The sequence below is a fragment of the Oncorhynchus mykiss genome, chromosome 9 (genome assembly GCF_013265735.2).
Source record: "Oncorhynchus mykiss isolate Arlee chromosome 9, USDA_OmykA_1.1, whole genome shotgun sequence".
In the NCBI taxonomy this organism is placed as follows: domain Eukaryota; kingdom Metazoa; phylum Chordata; class Actinopteri; order Salmoniformes; family Salmonidae; genus Oncorhynchus; species Oncorhynchus mykiss.
The window spans coordinates 10,095,221-10,117,727 of NC_048573.1; the positions used below are offsets into that span (position 1 = coordinate 10,095,221).

Sequence of the window (22,507 nt, forward strand, 5' to 3'; positions counted from 1 at the left end):
TCAATGTCTGCGATTTGCTGTTGATTTCCCGGCATTTGACGTGTGTGTGTGTGTGTGTGTGTGTGTGTGTGTGTGTGTGTGTGTGTGTGTGTGTGGTGTTCTCAGGTGGAGTGTGATGACATACGAGCTTCCCACCAAACACTGTCCAATGGTGAAGGAAGACTATTTTAGTCCCGACTCACCCTTACAGGTACTATAGGGCTCCGGTTTGAGCCGAAAAGACGCCGCAGTTTCTCAAAATAAACAGGCTTTATCACGCAACTGGTTGTTTCTCTCTGAGCCGAAATGACACCTCAGTTTCTCAAAATACACAGACTTTACCATGAAACTGGTTGTTCCTCTCCCCTCAGGTCCACATCACTCAGTATGCAGACTCTGTGGCCTCCCACCTCACCAAAATCCTGGACTCAGACAAACCCACTGATGTCATATCCTCTGCCAAGTACGTGCACTGCATGCTGGGCTGCGGGGTGGTGCAGGAGGGAGGGAGGGAGAGGGATGGAGAGAGGGAGGGAGGGATCATGTCTGAATATCCTGGGGATGTCTGGAATGAAGGAGGAGGGAGTAAAGGAGAGAGAGGGAGGGGGAGGAGATTATCTTTGAAGAGGTGGGGAAGGGAGAGGGAGAGGAGAGAGGGAGGGAGAGGTAGAGTACCCCTGAAGAGGGAGGGAGTGGGGAAGGGAGAGGAGAGAGGGAGGGAGGGAGGGAGAGGTAGAGTACCCCTGAAGAGGGAGGGAGTGGGGAAGGGAGAGGAGGGAGAGGTATAGTACCCCTGAAGAGGGAGGGAGACGAGGAGAGAGAGGAAAAAGGGAGGGAGAGGTAGAGTATCTAGGATAATACTGGGGAAGGGAGAGGCGTCACCATGGAGTATCTCTGAGGGAGGGAGGGAGTGGGGAAGGGAGAGGTAGAGTATCTGATGAGGGAGGGAGAGGTAGAGTATATCTGATAATACTGGGGAAGGGAGAGGTAGAGTATCTGATGAAAGAGGGAGAGGTAGAGTATATCTGATAATACTGGGGAAGGGAGAGGTAGAGTATCTGATGAGGGAGGGAGAGGTAGAGTATCTGATGAAAGAGGGAGAGGTAGAGTATCTCTGATAATACTGGGGAAAGGATAGGTAGAGTATCTCTGAGGGAGGGAGTTGGGAAGGGAGAGGTAGAGTATCTCTGGGAGAGGTAGAGTATCTCTGATGGGCGAGGTAGAGTTTCTCTGATGGGCGAGGTAGAGTTTCTCTGATGGGCGAGGTAGAGTTTCTCTGATGGTCGAGGTAGAGTTTCTCTGATGGGCGAGGTAGAGTTTCTCTGATGGGCGAGGTAGAGTTTCTCTGATGGGCGAGGTAGAGTTTCTCTGATGGGCGAGGTAGAGTTTCTCTGATGGGCGAGGTAGAGTTTCTCTGATGGGCGAGGTAGAGTTTCTCTGATGGGCGAGGTAGAGTTTCTCTGATGGGCGAGGTAGAGTTTCTCTGATGGGCGAGGTAGAGTTTCTCTGATGGGCGAGGTAGAGTTTCTCTGATGGGCGAGGTAGAGTTTCTCTGATGGGCGAGGTAGAGTTTCTCTGATGGGCGAGGTAGAGTTTCTCTGATGGGCGAGGTAGAGTTTCTCTGATGGGCGAGGTAGAGTTTCTCTGATGGGCGAGGTAGAGTATCTCTGATGGGCGAGGTAGAGTATCTCTGATGAGAGAGGGAGAGGTAGAGTATCTCTGAGGGAGGTAGAGTATCTGATGAGGGAGGGAGAGGTAGAGTATCTCTGAGAGAGGGAGAGGTAGAGTATCTCTGAGAGAGGGAGAGGTAGAGTATCTCTGAGAGAGGGAGAGGTAGAGTATCTCTGAGAGAGGGAGAGGTAGAGTATCTCTGAGAGAGGGAGAGGTAGAGTATCTCTGAGAGAGGGAGAGGTAGAGTTTCTCTGATGGGCGAGGTAGAGTTTCTCTTATGGGCGAGGTAGAGTATCTCTGATGGGCGAGGTAGAGTATCTCTGATGAGAGAGGGAGAGGTAGAGTATCTCTGAGGGAGGTAGAGTATCTGATGAGGGAGGGAGAGGTAGAGTATCTCTGAGAGAGGGAGAGGTAGAGTATCTCTGATGAGAGAGGTAGAGTATCTCTAATGAGAGAGGGAGAGGTAGAGTATCTCTGATGAGGTAGGGAGGGAGTGAGGAAGGGAGAGGAGAGAGGGAGGATGTCTGTATTGATTCATCTCACTGTTCAGTCCCTGTGCCAGCTGGGTTACACAAGACTTAACACTACTTAGGGGACATCATCAGTGCATTAGGGTATAGACACTACTTAGGGGACCTTATTAGAGCTGTAGAGTGTACTACTTAGGGGGACTTTTGAAGTGCATTAGGCTTCAGACACTCCTTAGTGTTGACATCATCAGTGCAATAGGGGATGTCATGTCGGCTCTGTACTTATATTGAATGTGTATCTCTCTCCCCTGAAAGGTGAAGTAGGGTTTAAAAATGAATTTTCATGCAGTAGATAATACAGGAATGGAGGTATCACTCTCTCTCTCTCTCTCCTCCCATACACTCGCTCTCTTGCTCTCCTTCGCTCTCTGCCTCCACCCCACTTACCCTCTCTCTTGCTCGCTCTCTCTCTCCTTCAAACTCCATCTGTCTCTCTCTCTCCCTCTCCTTCCAACTCCCTCCCTCTATCTCCTCTCTCTCTGTCTCCTCTCTATCTCTCTATCCATCTATCTATCAGGTTTTTGTGTGGGACGGTGAATGATTTTGTAGCAGAGGTGGGGAGAGCGTATGAGAGAGCCACAGAGAACAAGGAGGAGGCCGATGCTATGGCCAAGAAGGTCTGTGTGTGTGTGTGTGTGTGTGTGTGTGTGTGTTAATGTGTGTGTATTATATAACAGATTGTATAATACATCTAACCAGTGGGCTGGAGAGGTGTGTGTGTGTGTGTGTGTGTGTGTGTGGGTGTGTGGGTGTGGCCGGCCGGCCGTACAGTAGCATCCAGGTCAATATAAATAAATAAACTAGTTAGTTCTGTCTACATCCCAAATGCAACTCTATTCACTTTATAGGGCACTACGTTGTACCAGACCCTTATGGGCCCTTGTCTAAAGTAGTGCACTATATAGGGAATAGGGCTCCATTAGGGATGTAGGCAGAAGCCTCTAACTGGCTAGAGGCCAGTATAATAATGTACTATTTAAACAAAAAAAAACATTTATTCATATATTCCAATTGAGTGGATTCTGCTTCTGCATTTACATAATGTATCTGTTGTATTGAGCTGAACTGACAACCCAAACAGACCTATGCCACTTGTAGAACAGGATGTTCACTTGTTACCCTCTCTCTGTCTGTCTCTCTCTCTGTCTGTCTGTCTCTCTCTCTCTCTCTCTGTCTGTCTCTCTCTCGCTCTCTGTATGTCTCTCTGTCTGTCTCTTTCTCTCTATCGCTGTCTGTATGTCTCTCTCCCTCAGTGTACTCTGTTGAATGAGAAGCTGGACAGCCTGGTGAAGGCTCTGAGTGAGGAGGCTGATGCCAAGGTGGTACCAGTGGGCAGCGTGCCACCCCACGAGGACCAGGAGGGGGCCACAGACACCCCTGGAGGGGAACCCCAGCCCCCGTACAGGTCATGGTTGGGGTCAATTTGAATTTTTAGTGAATTCATGAAGGGATTTGATAAATAAAAAAATACATGCTTTTCAGTTTGATTTAAGTCATTGAAAATATCAGCTTTTTTTTTTTTTTCAATTATTTAATTGGAATTTCATTTGACTTCCTGAATTGACTGACTGGAATTGTAATTGTCTCCAACCCTGGTACAGGTCCAGAGAACAGCTGATGATGAGAGCTAACAGTCTGAAGAAAGCCCTGAGACAGATCATAGAACAGGCTGGGAAAGGTACAGGTCCAGAGAACAGCTGATGATGAGAGCTAACAGTCTGAAGAAAGCCCTGAGACAGATCATAGAACAGGCTGGGAAAGGTACAGGTCCAGAGAACAGCTGATGATGAGAGCTAACAGTCTGAAGAAAGCCCTGAGACAGATCATAGAACAGGCTGGGAAAGGTACAGGTCCAGAGAACAGCTGATGATGAGAGCTAACAGTCTGAAGAAAGCCCTGAGACAGATCATAGAACAGGCTGGGAAAGGTACAGGTCCAGAGAACAGCTGATGATGAGAGCTAACAGTCTGAAGAAAGCCCTGAGACAGATCATAGAACAGGCTGGGAAAGGTACAGGTCCAGAGAACAGCTGATGATGAGAGCTAACAGTCTGAAGAAAGCCCTGAGACAGATCATAGAACAGGCTGGGAAAGGTACAGGTCCAGAGAACAGCTGATGATGAGAGCTAACAGTCTGAAGAAAGCCCTGAGACAGATCATAGAACAGGCTGGGAAAGGTACAGGTCCAGAGAACAGCTGATGATGAGAGCTAACAGTCTGAAGAAAGCCCTGAGACAGATCATAGAACAGGCTGGGAAAGGTACAGGTCCAGAGAACAGCTGATGATGAGAGCTAACAGTCTGAAGAAAGCCCTGAGACAGATCATAGAACAGGCTGGGAAAGGTACAGGTCCAGAGAACAGCTGATGATGAGAGCTAACAGTCTGAAGAAAGCCCTGAGACAGATCATAGAACAGGCTGGGAAAGGTACAGGTCCAGAGAACAGCTGATGATGAGAGCTAACAGTCTGAAGAAAGCCCTGAGACAGATCATAGAACAGGCTGGGAAAGGTACAGGTCCAGAGAACAGCTGATGATGAGAGCTAACAGTCTGAAGAAAGCCCTGAGACAGATCATAGAACAGGCTGGGAAAGGTACAGGTCCAGAGAACAGCTGCTGATGAGAGCTAACAGTCTGAAGAAAGCCCTGAGACAGATCATAGAACAGGCTGGGAAAGGTATGACACAGGGCCTTCAAGTCAGACCCTTTCACTTGTTTCACATCTTGTTACGTTACAGCCTTATTCTAAAACTTTCCCTCCATCCTGACTAGTCTCCCAGTCCCTCCCGCTGAAAAACATCCCCCACAGCATGATGCTGCCACCACCATGCTTCACCGTAGGGATGGTGGCAGGTTTCCTCCAGATGTGACGCTTGGAATTCAGGTCAAAGAGTTCAATCTTGGTATCATCAGACCAGAGAATCTTGTTTTTCATGGTCTAACAGTCTTTAGGTGCCTTTTGGCAAACTCTAAGTGGGCTGTCATGTGCATTTTACTGAGGAGTGACTTCAGTCTGGCCACTCCACCATAAAGGCCTGATTGGTGGAGTGCTGCAGAGATAGTTGTCCTTCTGGAAGCTTCTTCCATCTCCACAGAGGAACTATAGAGCTCTGTCAGAGTGACCGTTGGGTTCTTGGTTACCTCCCTGAACAAGGCCCTTCTCCCCCGATTGGTCAGTTTGTCCGGGCAGCTCTAGGAAGAGTCTTGGTGGTTCCAAACTTCTTCCATTTAAGAATGATGGAGGCCACTATGTTCTTGGGAACTTCAAAGCTGCAGAAATGTTTTGGTACCCTTCCCCAGATCTGTGCCTCGACACAATCCTGTCTCAGAGCTCTACAGACCATTCCTTCGACCTCATAGCTGTAAGGCTGTAATGTAACGAAATGTGGAAAAAGTTGAGGAGTCTGAATGCTTTCGGAAGGCACTGTACATGTACACAAACAAGAAACACACATATAATTAATAATTATACACGGTTACTGTACACACACGTACAGAAGCACTCATGTACTGAAAACACCCACATAACACCTAACATTGTCTGTCTGTCTCTGTCTCTGTCTCTGTCTCTGTCTCTGACTGTCTCTCTCTCTCTCTGACTGTCTCTCTCTCTCTCTGACTGTCTCTCTCTCTCTGACTGTCTCTCTCTCTCTCTCTGACTCTGTCTCTCTCTGTCTCTCTCTGTCTCTCTCTCTCTGACTGTCTCTCTCTCTCTCTCTGACTGTCTCTCTCTCTCTCTCTGACTGTCTCTCTCTCTCTCTCTCTGACTGTCTCTCTCTCTCTCTCTCTGACTGTCTCTCTCTCTCTCTCTGACTGACTCTCTCTCTCTCTCTCTGACTGTCTCTCTCTCTCTCTCTCTCTCTCTGACTGACTCTCTCTCTCTCTCTCTGACTGACTCTCTCTCTCTCTCTCTCTGACTGTCTCTCTCTCTCTCTCTCTCTGACTGTCTCTCTCTCTCTCTCTCTCTCTGACTCTCTCTCTCTCTCTCTCTCTGTCTCTCTCTCTCTCTCTCTGACTGTCTCTCTCTCTCTCTCTCTGACTGTCTCTCTCTCTCTCTCTCTCTGACTGTCTCTCTCTCTCTCTCGCTGACTGTCTCTCTCTCTCTCTCTGACTGTCTCTCTCTCTGACTGTCTCTCTCTCTCGTTCTCTCTCCTCTCTTTAGTGGTAGATGAACAGAACAGACACACTCATATCCAGCACATGTCTTCCTCCTCGTCCATAAAGAGAGAGAACAGTGAGGAGCTGACAGAGCCAGAACCACGTGAGTGACAACCAGTTAAAATAGCAGCACAGTTACAATACATTATACATTTTCATAATATCATTATGACACTTAGTAAGTGATACCATGAAGACGTTATGGACAAATTACAGTCTTTGTTCCGTCATTTTATCAATTTCTTAATTATGAATCCTACTCTAAAATCTTTGTACCTTCCATTTCCAGTCAATGGTATGTATTGGACTGAGGGCTCAGTTAAAGGTGCACTATGCAGAAATCAACCCACCATTTCCTGGTTGCTAAAATTCAAAAATTCAAATGGCCTAATTTAAGTCATTGATTAGAGAATCATTGTACCATCTAAACTGCTGTGAAATATATTTTCCTTAAACAATAATATTGTATTTTCAGCTGTTTGAAGCTGGTGTACAAAACCCAAAATAAAAGATGCAAAAACAAAACTTAAGAACAGGGAAACGTAGAAATAGCACACATAGAACAGATGTATATCTTCTTAGACTTGCCCTCATTGAGGATGACAGATCTATAACTCACATTTCTGTGTGAATTTGGTCGGGTCTCCCAAAAACGTACAAATTGTAGCCTTAATAGTTTATTTCTAAATAACGATGTCCAAAACAAATCTCTCTTAATATCCTCTTTCTTGGTCCATTTATCCATGATGCCTCTCTCAGGTCACATCAGTTTGAGTCCCACGAGTTCCTCTAGCATCGTCTTGGAGAAACCAGAGAGTCTCAGCCCTCCATCCTTTAACGAAGAGTAAGAATCAAATCAATCCATCAATGTGTTCATCATTAAGGATATGACAGTGGTTGTGATGTACCTCAAAGTTACAATTGTTTTTTTTTTTTCCATAACTCAAATGATCACAATACATTGCTATATCTTAAAAGGTCATGTATTGAGGATGCTAATGATAGTTGTGTGTGTCTGTGTGCTCCTCCCTAGTCAGTGTTCAGAGAAATGTGTACTGAACAATTACTTTGGGATCGGTCTGGATGCTAAGATCTCCCTGGAGTTTAACAACAAGAGAGATGAACATCCCAAGAAATGCAGGTACTGCCTGCATGCTCATGAACACATAAGCATTCAAGTTGAAATGTAACATTCTGTGTGCAGTTGTTGATATTTTTTATGTTGATATTTTGAGTCTCCTCTTTCTATTTCTATCCCCCTTCTGTGTCTCTCTCTGTGTCTCTCTCTGTGTCTCTCTCTGTGTCTCTCTCTGTGTCTCTCTCTGTGTCTCTCTCTGTGTCTCTCTCTGTGTCTCTCTCTGTGTCTCTCTCTGTGTCTCTCTCTGTGTCTCTCTCTCTGTCTCTCTCTGTGTCTCTGTGTCTCTGTGTCTCTCTCTCTCTGTCTCTCTCTGTCTCTCTCTGTCTCTCTGTGTATGTCTCTGTCTCTCTGTGTATGTCTCTCTCTCTCTGCAGTAGTCGTACTAAGAACAAGTTGTGGTATGGGGTGATGGGAACCAAGGAGCTGGTGCATAAGACGTATAAGAACCTGGAGCAACGGGTACTGTTGGAGGTAAGGTCACAGACACGGGTAGTGTTGGAGGTAAGGTCACAGACACGGGTAGTGTTGGAGGTAAGGTCACAGACACACGGGTAGTGTTGGAGGTAAGGTCACAGACACACGGGTAGTGTTGGAGGTAAGGTCACAGACACACGGGTAGTGTTGGAGGTAAGGTCACAGACACACGGGTAGTGTTGGAGGTAAGGTCACAGACACACGGGTAGTGTTGGAGGTAAGGTCACAGACACGGGTAGTGTTGGAGGTAAGGTCACAGACACGGGTAGTGTTGGAGGTAAGGTCACAGACACACGGGTAGTGTTGGAGGTGATAGACAGTAACATGTTGTTTAGTGGATCAGAATCATCCTACCGTTGACTGACTTCACTCTCTCTCTCTCCCGTCCCTCTCCATCTCTATCTCTCTCTCTCCCGTCCCTTTCCCTCTCTATCTCTCTGTCTCCCGTCCCTCTCTATCTCTCTCTCTCCCGTCCCTCTCCCTCTCTCTCTCTCTCCCGTCCCTCTCCCTCTCTCTCTCTCTCCCGTCCCTCTCCCTCTCTATCTCTCTCCCGTCCCTCTTTCTCTCTCTCTCTCTCCTTTCTCTTTCTCTCTCTCTCTCCTTTCCGTCTCCCTCTCTATCTCTCTCTCTCCCGTCCCTCTCCATCTCTATCTCTCTCTCTCCTGTCCCTCTTTCTCGCTCTCTCATTTCTCCCTCTCTTTCTCTCTCTCTCTCTCCTTTCTCACGCTCTTTGTCTGTCTCTCTCCCTTCTCCCTCTCTTTCTGTCTCTCTCCTTTCTCCCTCTCTTTCTCTCTCTCTCCTTTCCCTCTCTCTCTCTCTCTCTCTCTCTCTCTCTCTCCTTTCTCCCTCTCTTTCTCTCTTTCTCTCCTTTCTCTTTCTCTCTCCAGTGTGATGGTGTCTCTATATGTCTGCCCAGTCTTCAGGGACTAGCTGTCCTCAACATCTCCAGCTATGCAGGAGGAATCAACTTCTGGGGTGGCACCAAAGAGGACAGCGTTAGTACTTCTCTGTTTACATTTAGACACAGTCTTATTCATTATTGAATTGAATTGAATTGTTGACAATGATTTTGAATGTGCATTTGATCCCAGATTTCCTCACACTGTAAAAACATGAATCAAAACTCTTGCTTCCAAAGTGGTCTTCGATGGCATTCCGTAACCAGAATAGAATGTGAATCCTTACTGAGGGTTAAATGTAGTATCATTGTTACTGAAGGTTAAATGTAGTATCATTGTTACTGAAGGTTAAATGTAGTATCATTGTTACTGAAGGTTAAATGTAGTATCATTGTTACTGAAGGTTAAATGTAGTATCATTGTTACTGAAGGTTAAATGTAGTATCATTGTTACTGAAGGTTAAATGTAGTATCATTGTTACTGAAGGTTAAATGTAGTATCATTGTTACTGAAGGTTAAATGTAGTATCATTGTTACTGAAGGTTAAATGTAGTATCATTGTTACTGAAGGTTAAATGTAGTATCATTGTTACTGAAGGTTAAATGTAGTATCATTGTTACTGAAGGTTAAATGTAGTATCATTGTTACTGAAGGTTAAATGTAGTATCATTGTTACTGAAGGTTAAATGTAGTATCATTGTTACTGAAGGTTAAATGTAGTATCATTGTTACTGAAGGTTAAATGTAGTATCATTGTTACTGAAGGTTAAATGTAGTACCATTGTTACTGAAGGTTAAATGTAGTACCATTGTTACTGAAGGTTAAATGTAGTACCATTGTTACTGAAGGTTAAATGTAGTATCATTGTTACTGAAGGTTAAATGTAGTATCATTGTTACTGAAGGTTAAATGTAGTATCATTGTTATTGTGAAGAACTTTGGTGCCCCGTCGTTTGACGACAAGAAGCTGGAGGTGGTGGCTGTGTTTGGCAGCATGCAGATGGCTGTGTCCAGAGTCATCAACATCCAACACCACCGCATCGCACAGGTACCACACACACACACACACACACACACACCACCGCATCGCACAGGTAACACACACACACACCACCGCATCACACAGGTAACACACACACACACACACACACCCCACCACATCGCACAGGTACCACACACACACACACACACACACACACACACACACACACACACACCCCACCGCATCGCACAGGTAACACACACACACACACACACACCATCGCGTCACACAGGTGACACACACACACACATTTATTTTCCTCTCTCCCCCCTCCATCTCTCTCTCTGTCCCTCCCCCTCTCTCTCCTTCTCCTTCTCACTTTCTCCAGTGTCGTCAGGTAAAGATCACTATCCTAGGAGACGAGGGGGTACCAGTACAGGTGGATGGAGAAGCATGGATTCAGCCCCCAGGGATAGTCAAGATCACACACAAGAACAGAGCTCAGATGCTAACCAGAGACAGGGTAGGTGTGCGTTTTGAGCAGTAAGCTTCTGTCCCGGGACATTTCTGACGCACCTAATTCCACTTAGCAGATATTAGTTTGGTTTGTCCAATGAGGTGAGTGTCGGGCTGGAACAGAAGCCTACACGCACCAGGATTGAGGAACACTGCATTAGGGCAACAGATTTATCTGAGAAACCTCTACGCATCCATCATGTCCAGTCTGTTCATTCTATTTCTACGTTCCAGAACTTTGAGAGGACTCTGAAGTCTTTCTATGGCTCTAATTCTATCTGTTCTGTGTTTACATTGCAGAACTTTGAGAGGGCTCTGACGTCATGGGAGGACAAGAGGAAGATTGACAGCTACCATTCCTCCAGGCCCCGCCTCAACTCTCAGCAGTCTATGGAATACCTCACAGAGGAGGAGTGTGCTCAAGTACAGCAGCTGGGCTTGGTGGCAGACACGCTCATCACTAGGTGTGTGTGTGTGGGTGTATAGAGGTAGCATGGGCACAGGGTGGGTGTATAGAGGTGTATAGAGGTAGCATGGACACATGGTGGGTGTATAGAGGTGTTTAGAGGTAACATGGACACAGGGTGGGTGTATGTAACATGGACACAGGTTGGGTGTATAGAGGTAGCATGGACACAGGGTGGGTGTATAGAGGTGTATAGAGGTAGCATGGACACAGGGTGGGTGTATAGAGGTAGCATGGACACAGGGTGGGTGTATAGAGGTAACATGGACACAGGATGGGTGTATAGAGGTGTATGGAGGTAGCATGGGCACAGGGTGGGTGTATAGAGGTAGCATGGGCACAGGGTGGGTGTATAGAGGTAGCATGGGCACAGGGTGGGTGTATAGAGGTAGCATGGGCACAGGGTGGGTGTATAGAGGTAGCATGGGCACAGGGTGGGTGTATAGAGGTGTATAGAGGTAACATGGACACAGGATGGGTGTATAGAGGTAGCATGGACACAGGGTGGGTGTATAGAGGTAGCATGGACACAGGGTGGGTGTACAGAGGTGTATAGAGGTGGCATGGACACAGGGTGGGTGTATAGAGGTAGCATGGACACAGGGTGGGTGTATAGAGGTGTTTAGCGGTGGGTGTATAGAGGTGTATAGAGGTAACATGAACACAGGGTGGGTGTATAGAGGTGGCATGGACACAGGATGGGTGTATAATTTGGGACTTTAGGTCTAATCAGTTTGACTACTGAAAACAACATCTAATAACTGATAATACAGTGCATTGCGAAAGTATTCGGCCCCCTTGAACTTTGCGACCTTTTGCCACATTTCAGGCTTCAAACATAAAGATATAAAACTGTATTTTTTGTGAAGAATCAACAACAAGTGGGACACAATCATGAAGTGGAACGACATTTATTGGATATTTCAAACTTTTTTAACAAATCAAAAACTGAAAAATTGGGCGTGCAAAATGATTCAGCCCCTTTACTTTCAGTGCAGCAAACTCTCTCCAGACGTTCAGTGAGGATCTCTGAATGATCCAATGTTGACCTAAATGACTAATGATGATAAATACAATCCACCTGTGTGTAATCAAGTCTCCGTATAAATGCACCTGCACTGTGATAGTTTCAGAGGTCCGTTAAAAGTGCAGAGAGCATCATGAAGAACAGGGAACACACACAGGCAGGTCCGAGATACTGTAGTGAAGAAGTTTAATGCCGGATTTGGATACAAAAAGATTTCCCAAGCTTTAAACATCCCAAGGAGCACTGTGCAAGCGATAATATTGAAATGGAAGGAGTATCAGACCACTGCAAATCTACCAAGACCTGGCCGTCCCTCTAAACTTTCAGCTCATACAAGGAGAAGACTGATCAGAGATGCAGCCAAGAGGCCCATGATCACTCTGGATGAACTGCAGAGATCTACAGCTGAGGTGGGAGACTCTGTCCATAGGACAACAATCAGTCGTATATTGCACAAATCTGGCCTTTATGGAAGAGTGGCAAGAAAGCCATTTCTTAAAGATATCCATAAAAAGTGTTGTTTAAAGTTTGCCACAAGCCACCTGGGAGACACACCAAACATGTGGAAGAAGGTGCTCTGAACTTTTTGGCAACAATGCAAGACGTTATGTTTGGCGTAAAAGCAACACAGCTCATCACCCTGAACACACCATCCCCACTGTCAAACATGGTGGTGGCAGCATCATGGTTTGGGCCTGCTTTTCTTTAGCAGGGACAGGGAAGATGGTTAAAATTGATGGGAAGATGGATGGAGCCAAATACAGGACCATTCTGGAAGAAAACCTGATGGAGTCTGCAAAAGACCTGAGACTGGGACGGAGATTTGTCTTCCAACAAGACAATGATCCAAAACATAAAGCAAAATCTACAATGGAATGGTTCAAAAATAAACATATCCAGGTGTTAGAATGGCCAAGTCAAAGTCCAGACCTGAATCCAATCGAGAATCTGTGGAAAGAACTGAAAACTTCTGTTCACAAATGCTCTCCATCCAACCTCACTGAGCTCGAGCTGTTTTGCAAGGAGGAATGGGAAAAAATGTCAGTCTCTCGATGTGCAAAACTGATAGAGACATACCCCAAGCGACTTACAGCTGTAATCGCAGCAAAAGGTGGCGCTGAATAATTTTGCACGCCCAATTTTTCAGTTTTTGATTTGTTAAAAAAGTTTGAAATATCCAATAAATGTCATTCCAGTTCATGATTGTGTCCCACTTGTTGTTGATTCTTCACAAAAAAATACAGTTTTATATCTTTCTGTTTGAAGCCTGAAATGTGGCAAAAGGTCGCAAAGTTCAAGGGGGCCGAATACTTTCGCAATGCACTGTACATACAGTAGGCTAACTGTTACAAAATGGTAAATAGTTACCCTGATTTGTGTTCATGATGATGTAATGTCATTTAAACGTACTGTTACTCCTCAGTGTAAACATGAAGCTAGTTTGGAGTGTCTATCTCAAAAGGTTTAAGAGTAGAAGCATTTACACTTTTTTCCATTTAAATGAATGGAACATTGCAATGCATTAACTCATTTGCATAATGCGTACTATAAAGAAAATCTAATCTCATAAGTTGTTTCAAATATTTACAAAATCTCAGTTTTGCATTAAAGCATGAAGATTCGTATCTTGAGATATTGGACATAAGTGTTGAATTTAAGATTCCAGACAGATGATTTGCTCTGGGGTTATCACTGACCTGTACTTGACCTTTTTGACCTGACAGATGATTTGCTAAAGGGTTATCACTGACCTGTACTTGACCTTTTTGACCTGACAGATGATTTGCTAAAGGGTTATCACTGACCTGTACTTGACCTTTTTGACCTGACAGATGATTTGCTAAGGGGTTATCACTGACCTGTACTTGACCTTTTTGACCTGACAGATTATTTGCTAAAGGGTTATCACTGACCTGTACTTGACCTTTTTGACCTTTTCCAATCACTTGAAAATAAGACATCTCAGCAGTGGTGAGTCCTGTCCTGTGTTCTGTGTTCCTGAGAAGCTGCTGCAGAACATGGAATAGAAAGTATAAAACCAGAACCAAACTGTCATTTTGACCCTTGACCCAAGTTTAGGCCTATTTAGACAGGAAATACATGTTTCTAAAATGTAATTACGTTTGAAAAAGTAGTGACGTTTCAATTCAAAAAGTCTAATTCAATGGTTTCATTTCTATCACAGTACTTAATACAGTGTTGTATTGTCCAATAGGATAACATGAATACAGTGTTGTATTGACCAATAGGATAACATGAATACAGTGTTGTATTGTCCAATAGGATAACATGAATACAGTGTTGTATTGTCCAATAGGATAACATGAATACAGTGTTGTATTGTCCAATAGGATAACATGAATACAGTGTTGTATTGTCCAATAGGATAACATGAATACAGTGTTGTATTGTCCAATAGGATAACATGAATACAGTGTTGTATTGTCCAATAGGATAACATGAATACAGTGTTGTATTGTCCAATAGGATAACATGAATACAGTGTTGTATTGTCCAAAAGGATAACATGAATACAGTGTTGTATTGTCCAATAGGATAACATGAATACAGTGTTGTATTGTCCAATAGGATAACATGAATACAGTGTTGTATTGTCCAAAAGGATAACATGAATACAGTGTTGTATTGTCCAATAGGATAACATGAATACAGTGTTGTATTGTCCAATAGGATAACATGAATACAGTGTTGTATTGTCCAATAGGATAACATGAATACAGTGTTGTATTGTCCAATAGGATAACATGAATACAGTGTTGTATTGTTGTATTGTCCAATAGGATAACATTAATACAGTGTTGTATTGTTGTATTGTCCAATAGGATAACATTAATACAGTGTTGTGTTGTCCAATAGGATAAGAGATGCGGCTAAGACACACAAGCTGGTGGAACAGGAGTTAGCTCATGCTGTCAACGCCAGTGCCCTAGTCCTCAGTGAAGCCTTCCCCTCCAAGCCGTCCAGCCCTGAGGTAAGACAACTACACTACCCAGCAGCCACTCTACATGTCTATAGCTACCCTTCCCATGATCCCTTTCCTGATCAACATGATTTATTTCAACGGTATTCAGATCAAAAGGATGATGTATAAGAGTTTGTGTTGTGTGTTCAGGGCTTTTCCAATTTCTTTACATCTCTGAACATCAAAATACAATGAGGCTGGTGGGAGGAGCTATAGGAGGATGGGCTGGTGGGAGGAGCTATATGAGGATGGGCTGGTGGGAGGAGCTATAGGAGGATGGGCTGGTGGGAGGAGCTATATGAGGATGGGCTGGTGGGAGGAGCTATAGGAGGATGGGCTGGTGGGAGGAGCTATATGAGGATGGGCTGGTGGGAGGAGCTATAGGAGGATGGGCTGGTGGGAGGAGCTATAGGAGGATGGGCTGGTGGGAGGAGCTATAGGAGGATGGGCTGGTGGGAGGAGCTATAGGAGGATGGGCTGGTGGGAGGAGCTATAGGAGGATGGGCTGGTGGGAGGAGCTATAGGAGGATGGGCTGGTGGGAGGAGCTATAGGAGGATGGGCTGGTGGGAGGAGCTATAGGAGGATGGGCTGGTGGGAGGATGGGCTCGTTGTAATGGCTGGAATGGAATGAATGAAACAGTCACAAGTGTGGTTTCCAGATGTTTGATAGCGTCCCATATATTCCATTCCAGCCATTACAATGAGCCTGTCCTCCTAGAGCTCCTCCCACCAGCCTCCTGTGGTAAAATGGGTAACTCTCCATTTTGAAGTGTTGTCCTCACCAGTTGTCTGTGCTCTTCAGTGTCTGAGTCGCAGTACAGCAGTGGAGATCGTGAACAGCAGTAGAGTCCTTCAGCTGGAGACCACGATGCTGCTGGAGGGGAAACTACTGGTATACTATAACCCCCTACTAGTATACTATAACCCCCTGCTGGTATACTATAACCCCCTACTAGTATACTATAACCCCCTACTAGTATACTATAACCCCCTACTAGTATACTATAACCCCCTACTAGTATACTATAACCCCCTACTGGTATACTGTAACCCCCTGCTGGTATACTATAACCCCCTACTAGTATACTATAACCCCCTACTAGTATACTATAACCCCCTACTGGTATACTGGTATACTGTAACCCCCTACTGGTATACTATAACCCCCTACTGGTATACTATAACCCCCTACTGGTATACTATAACCCCCTACTAGTATACTATAACCCCCTACTAGTATACTGTAACCCCCTACTAGTATACTATAACCCCCTACTAGTATACTATAACCCCCTACTGGTATACTATAACCCCCTACTAGTATACTGTAACCCCCTACTAGTATACTATAACCCCCTACTGGTATACTATAACCCCCTACTGGTATACTGTAACCCCCTACTAGTATACTATAACCCCCTACTAGTATACTATAACCCCCTACTGGTATACTATAACCCCCTACTGGTATACTATAACCCCCTACTGGTATACTATAACCCCCTACTAGTATACTGTAACCCCCTACTAGTATACTATAACCCCCTACTAGTATACTATAACCCCCTACTAGTATACTATAACCCCCTACTAGTATACTATAACCCCCTACTGGTATACTATAACCCCCTACTAGTATACTGTAACCCCCTACTAGTATACTATAACCCCCTACTGGTATACTATAACCCCCTACTAGTATACTATAACCCCCTAATGGTATAATATAACCCCCTACTAGTATACTGTAACATCCTACTGGTATACTATAACATCCTACTGGTATACTATAACCCCCTACTGGTATACTGTAACCCCCTACTGGTATACTGGTATACTATAACATCCTACTGGTATACTATAACATCCTACTGGTATACTATAACCCCCTACTGGTATACTATAACCCCCTACTGGTATACTGGTAGACTGTAACCCCCTACTGGTATACTATAACATCCTACTGGTATACTATAACATCCTACTGGTATACTATAACCCCCTACTGGTACACTGTAACCCCCTACTGGTATACTGGTATACTGTAACCCCCTACTGGTATACTGTAACCCCCTACTGGTATACTGTAACCCCCTACTGGTATACTGTAACCCCCTACTGGTATACTATAACCCCCTACTAGTATACTATAACCCCCTACTGGTATACTGTAACCCCCTACTGGTATACTATAACCCCCTACTGGTATACTGTAACCCCATACTGGTATACTATAACCCCCTACTGGTATACTCTACCCCCTACTGGTATACTGGTATACTATAACCCCCTACTGGTATACTGGTATACTGTAACCCCCTACTGGTATACTGTAACCCCCTACTGGTATACTATAACCCCCTACTGGTATACTATAACCCCCTACTGGTATACTATAACATCCTACTGGTATACTATAACATCCTACTGGTATACTGTAACCCCCTACTGGTATACTGGTATACTATAACCCCTTACTGGTATACTATAACCCCTTACTGGTATACTATAACCCCCTACTGGTATACTATAACCCCCTACTGGTATACTATAACCCCCTACTGGTATACTATAACCCCCTACTGGTATACTGTAACATCCTACTGGTATACTATAACATCCTACTGGTATACTATAACCCCCTACTGGTATACTGTAACCCCCTACTGGTATACTGGTATACTATAACATCCTACTGGTATACTATAACATCCTACTGGTATACTATAACCCCCTACTGGTATACTATAACCCCCTACTGGTATACTGGTAGACTGTAACCCCCTACTGGTATACTATAACATCCTACTGGTATACTATAACATCCTACTGGTATACTATAACCCCCTACTGGTACACTGTAACCCCCTACTGGTATATTGGTATACTGTAACCCCCTACTGGTATACTATAACCCCCTACTGGTATACTGTAACCCCCTACTGGTATACTATAACATCCTACTGGTATACTATAACATCCTACTGGTATACTATAATCCCCTACTGGTATACTGTAACCTCCTACTGGTGTACTATAACCCCCTACTGGTATACTGTAACCCATGGCACCACACATGACCCTGGTTCACAGTACAGGACCAACCCCTACTGTACGGCTCTGGTTCAGCTAATATAGTGAATTCGTAAACTGACCAACTCAGTACAGATTGTCTAATTGGTTCTGTTCTGTTTGGCTCAGTAGTGTGAAAAAAGGTTTCTAATAGTATGTCTGTGTTATCTATCTCCTCCCCTTTCTCCTCCCTGTCCTCCCTCGCTCTTCCTTCTCCTCTCTCTCTCCCCACCCTCTCTCTCCTTCCATCTCCTTCCCTCTTCTTCCTCTCTCCCCTCCCTCTCCTTCCATCTCCTTCCCTCTTCTTCCTCTCTCCCCTCCATCTCTCCTCCCTTCTCCTTCCTCTCTCCTCCTTCCCTCTCTCCTCCCTCCCCTCATCTCTCCCTCTCTTCTCCCCCTTCCTCCCCTCTCTCCTCCACCTTCCTCCCCTCTCTCCTCCCCCGTCTCACTGTTTCAGGTGGACTCTCCCCAGGAAGAGGAGCTCCTCTCTACTCTCAGCAGTCTGAGCGCTGAACTCCACAAGCTGGACGACATACACTGGATCTGCCCTGCCATGCACTGCTCTGAGGAGGTGGCTGTGAGTGTGTGTTTGCAATCAAAAACAGCAGGAGTCATTTTTATTCAACCAGTCAACTTTTATTTATCTCCTTCCGTCCTCCCTCTATCCTTTCGCTCTCTCCTTTCCTCTCATCCATCTCTCTCTCTCCAGGACACTGTGAGGGTGAGCGGTAAGAGCAGTATTAAGATGAAGATGATGCCCAAGGTGAAGAGGGAGAGAGAGAAGCTCCACAAGCAGAAGTCCAATAGCTCTCTGTCAGGTAAGGATACAGGCCAGGCCCCCTGCTTTGAGGCCTGAAGCACAATAGGAAACTAGGCGGCCATTTTGGTTTTAACACAAGCATTTTGGGTCTAAGGCCCAGTGTTGATGGCAACCAAGAGTAAGAACTTGATTATTGTCTGGGGATTTTCTTACCAACCCTGGTCAAATATATGTGGAATTATGAATAACTTGTTATTGGACCACATGGGGCAGCAGGTAGCCTTGCGGTTAGAGCTTTGGACCGGTAACCAAAAGGCTGCTAGTTCAAATCCCTGCGCCATCAAGGTGAAAAATCTGTCTGTGTGCCTTGAGCATGGCTGTCTGTGTGCCTTGAGCATGGCACTTAACCCAAATTGCTCCAACTGTTTATAATGGCAGACCCAGAAATTGGGAATGCTAAAAAAAACACAAAAAAAAACATTTCCAATTCACACGTGTACAATAGTGCATAAGAACCCACCAAATGATTATGTATTTGTTGTGTACATTTTCTACATAATTTGCCTTTTGATTTCGAAGTTATTTGAGTTGATATATAAAGTACCTGTAGTGATTTTATAAGAGTGCCATCCAATATACTGTATAAAACAACTGGTGAACTATTGTTGTTATTGTCTGTCTCTCTCCAACAGGACCTTGGGATATTAAAGGTGGCCCAAATGAGACGGGTCCTTCAGGCAATTGAGGAACTTAAACGCAAAGGCTTAACAAGGTACACCCATCACCATGGCAGCCAGGGGAGGCGAGGGGTGTCACCCTCTTCTTCGTACGGGACGTGGGCTTTACCTACCGAGGGGTGTCACCCTCTTCTTCCTACGGGACGTGGGCTTTACCTACCGAGGGGTGAGAAGTACAAAATGATTCCACGACCCTCCCGCCTTTCAGCTAACACCTCCCCCTTGACTCTCGATGTTCTCCATTTTGAAATTAGGGAGGAGTTGTTTTTAACTAGGGGGTGTGGCTTTGCATCCTATCACCATTTGGGGTCCTGTTATTGGTTCTATTTGGCCTACTGACCCAGGAGGTGGGCGTGGCTTCTTGAGATGAAAGCAGAGAAGGAGAAGAGACGCTCTCTTAGCAACTTGTTTCCTTGACGACGCAATGTGTTTACGTAGGCGGAGCTCTCCTTTGCATGACATGAGCAGCCATTTTGTTTTTATTTTTAAATAACTCCTTTTTTTGGCAGGCGTTTACACTACCCTTCCTCTTTTCTCTTTTTTTTGTAATCTTTATTGACTTTCGTGACAACTTACAGGACTTTTTAGTTTCCTCGAGAAATCTGAAGTCCGAAGACGACTTTGCTTTCTGTTCCTATCGCCGTAAGAACAACAAAAATACAAATGAACAACAATGTAAACAACATCTCAAATTATTAACTGGAGACTCATAAATGTAAAACAAAAAATAGACTATTGCAGGGTCATATTGAGGAATGTACTACATGTGTGCGTATTACCTTGTGAATATTCATTTTACCGTGTGAATATTCATACTACTGCGTGAATATTCATATTACTGTGTGAATATTTGTTCTACCGTGTGAATATTCATACTACTGCGTGAATATGCATACTACTGCGTGAATATTCATATTACTGTGTGAATATTCACACAGTGGCCTGGCCTGATGTCTCCATCCCTGCATGCCTTCCACTCCTCACTATCCTATGAGATGGAAGAAGTAACCCAGTAGACACTGATCTAAGGTCAAGATTAGAAATCTGATCCTAGATCTGTGGTTAGGACAAACATTCACCATGAGCTTATACATTCCTTAATGGTCACGATTGAATATATATTCTCTTGTAGAAATTGGGTAGCGCCTTATCTGAAGACACTTCTGTAAACGTTTTTTTTTTTTATTATTACGTTATTAATAGGAAGAATAAATTCATAAATAATAATAAATTAGGAAATGGATACAACATTTATTACAACGTCCTGTAATATCTTGAACATTTAATTAATTTAATGCTGAACAAACTTGAAGTAATTATGTTCATAGTCAATCAGATAAACTGTTAGCTATATGAATGTGCTACTGTACCATTAGCATGCTGCTGTTAGAGGCTTTAATGAGGTACCTTTACATATGTGGGAAGTTTCTTACCAGGCGCACTGGTTTAAAATGACATATGACGATTGTGTGCGTATGTGCAAACGACACTGTGTGTGTGTGTGTCGTTCATTTTACTGTGTCGTTCGAGTTTACTGTATGTTGCCTTGCACTTTACAAAGCGAAACTTAAAGAACACATTTGTGTGTGTGTGTGTTGTAAAGTGACCGTTCACTTGTGGTTTTTATTGCTATGACAACGGTCCCTCTCCATCATATTTATGACAAATCTATACAGAGATCATTGTGTGTTAATATATAAATATAACCAAGCGAATGTTAGTGTGTGTATATGTATATGTATATATATATATATATATATATATTTACACACACACAGTACCAGTCGAAAGTTTGGACACACCTACTGTACTCAAGGATTTTATTTGTTTGTACTATGTTCTACATTGTAGAGTCATAGTGAAGACATCAACACTATGAAATAACACATGGAATCATGTATTTTAGATTCTTCAAAGTAGCGACCCTGCCTTGATGACAGCTTTGCATTATTTTGGCATTCTCTCAACCAGCTTCATGTGGAATGCTTTTCCAACTGTCTTGAAGGAGTTCCCACATATGCTGAGCACTTGTTGGGTGCTTTTCCTTCGCTCTGCGGTCCAACTCATCCCAAACCATCTCAATTGGGTGATTGTGGAGGACAGGTCATCTGATGCAGCATTCCATCACTCTCCTTCTTGGTCTAATAACCCTTACACAGCCTGGAGGCGTGTTTTGGGTCATTGTACAGTTGAAAAACAAATTATAGTCCCACTAAGCGCAAACCAGATGGGATGGCGTATCGCTGCAGAGTGCTGATTAAGTGTGCCTTTAATTCTAAATAAATCACAGACACTGTGGCCAGAAAAGCAACATCACACCTCCTCCTCCATGCTTCATGGTGGGAACCACACATGCGAAGATCATCCGTTCACCTACTCTGCATCTCACAAAGAACCGGCAGTTTGAACCAAAAATCTCAAATTTGGACAGATTTCCACCCGTCTAATGTCAATTACTCGTGTTTCTTGGCCCAAGCAAGTCTCTTCTTTATATTGATGTCCTTTAGTAGTGGTTTCTTTGCAGCATTTGACCATGAAGGCCTGATTCACGCAGTCTCCTCTGAACAGTAGATGTCTGTTACTTGAACTCTGAAGCATTTATTTGGGCTGCAATCTGTTGTGCACTTAACTCTAATGAATGTATCCTCTGCAGGAGAGGTAACTCTGGGTCTCCTTTTCCTATGGCGGTCCTCATGAGAGCCAGTTTCATCGTAGTGCTTCATGTTTTTTCCTGATTGACTGACCTTCATGTCTTGAAGTGATGGACTGTTTTTTCTCTTTGGTTATTTTAGCTTTTCTTGCCATAATATGGACTTGGTCTTTTACCAAATAGGGTTATATTCTGTATACCACCCCTACCATGTCACAACACAACTGATTGGCTCAAACGCATTAAGATGGAATGAAATCCCACAAATTAACTTTTAACAAGGCACACCTGTTAATTGAAATCCTTTCCACGTGACTACCTCATGAAGCTGGTTGACAGCATGCCAATAGTGTGCAAAGCTGTCATCAAGGCAAAGGTTGGCTACTTTGAAGAATCTCAAATATAAAATATATTTTGATTTGTTTAACATTATTTTGGTCACTACATGATTCCATATGTGTTAT

The 22,507-nt window shown here is 44.2% G+C and overlaps 1 protein-coding gene across 1 annotated transcript in view; it reads left to right on the forward strand.

Annotated features, from left to right (window-relative positions):
• Nucleotides 1-21,141, forward strand: part of LOC110531426 (diacylglycerol kinase delta) — an 81,013-nt gene extending 59,872 nt beyond the window's left edge. The window contains exons 13-31 of the mRNA XM_036989246.1: nt 106-190; nt 351-442; nt 2,698-2,797; nt 3,434-3,591; nt 3,782-3,876; nt 4,640-4,771; nt 6,340-6,438; nt 7,095-7,179; nt 7,369-7,476; nt 7,848-7,944; nt 8,835-8,942; nt 9,784-9,897; nt 10,220-10,354; nt 10,648-10,811; nt 14,718-14,832; nt 15,627-15,716; nt 18,354-18,473; nt 18,606-18,714; nt 19,349-21,141. Of these exons, the coding sequence (XP_036845141.1) occupies nt 106-190; nt 351-442; nt 2,698-2,797; nt 3,434-3,591; nt 3,782-3,876; nt 4,640-4,771; nt 6,340-6,438; nt 7,095-7,179; nt 7,369-7,476; nt 7,848-7,944; nt 8,835-8,942; nt 9,784-9,897; nt 10,220-10,354; nt 10,648-10,811; nt 14,718-14,832; nt 15,627-15,716; nt 18,354-18,473; nt 18,606-18,714; nt 19,349-19,401 (2,059 nt within the window). The 3' untranslated portion in view covers nt 19,402-21,141. The remainder of the gene's footprint in view (nt 1-105; nt 191-350; nt 443-2,697; nt 2,798-3,433; nt 3,592-3,781; nt 3,877-4,639; nt 4,772-6,339; nt 6,439-7,094; nt 7,180-7,368; nt 7,477-7,847; nt 7,945-8,834; nt 8,943-9,783; nt 9,898-10,219; nt 10,355-10,647; nt 10,812-14,717; nt 14,833-15,626; nt 15,717-18,353; nt 18,474-18,605; nt 18,715-19,348) is intronic.
• The last annotated feature ends 1,366 nt before the right edge of the window (nt 21,142-22,507 follow it).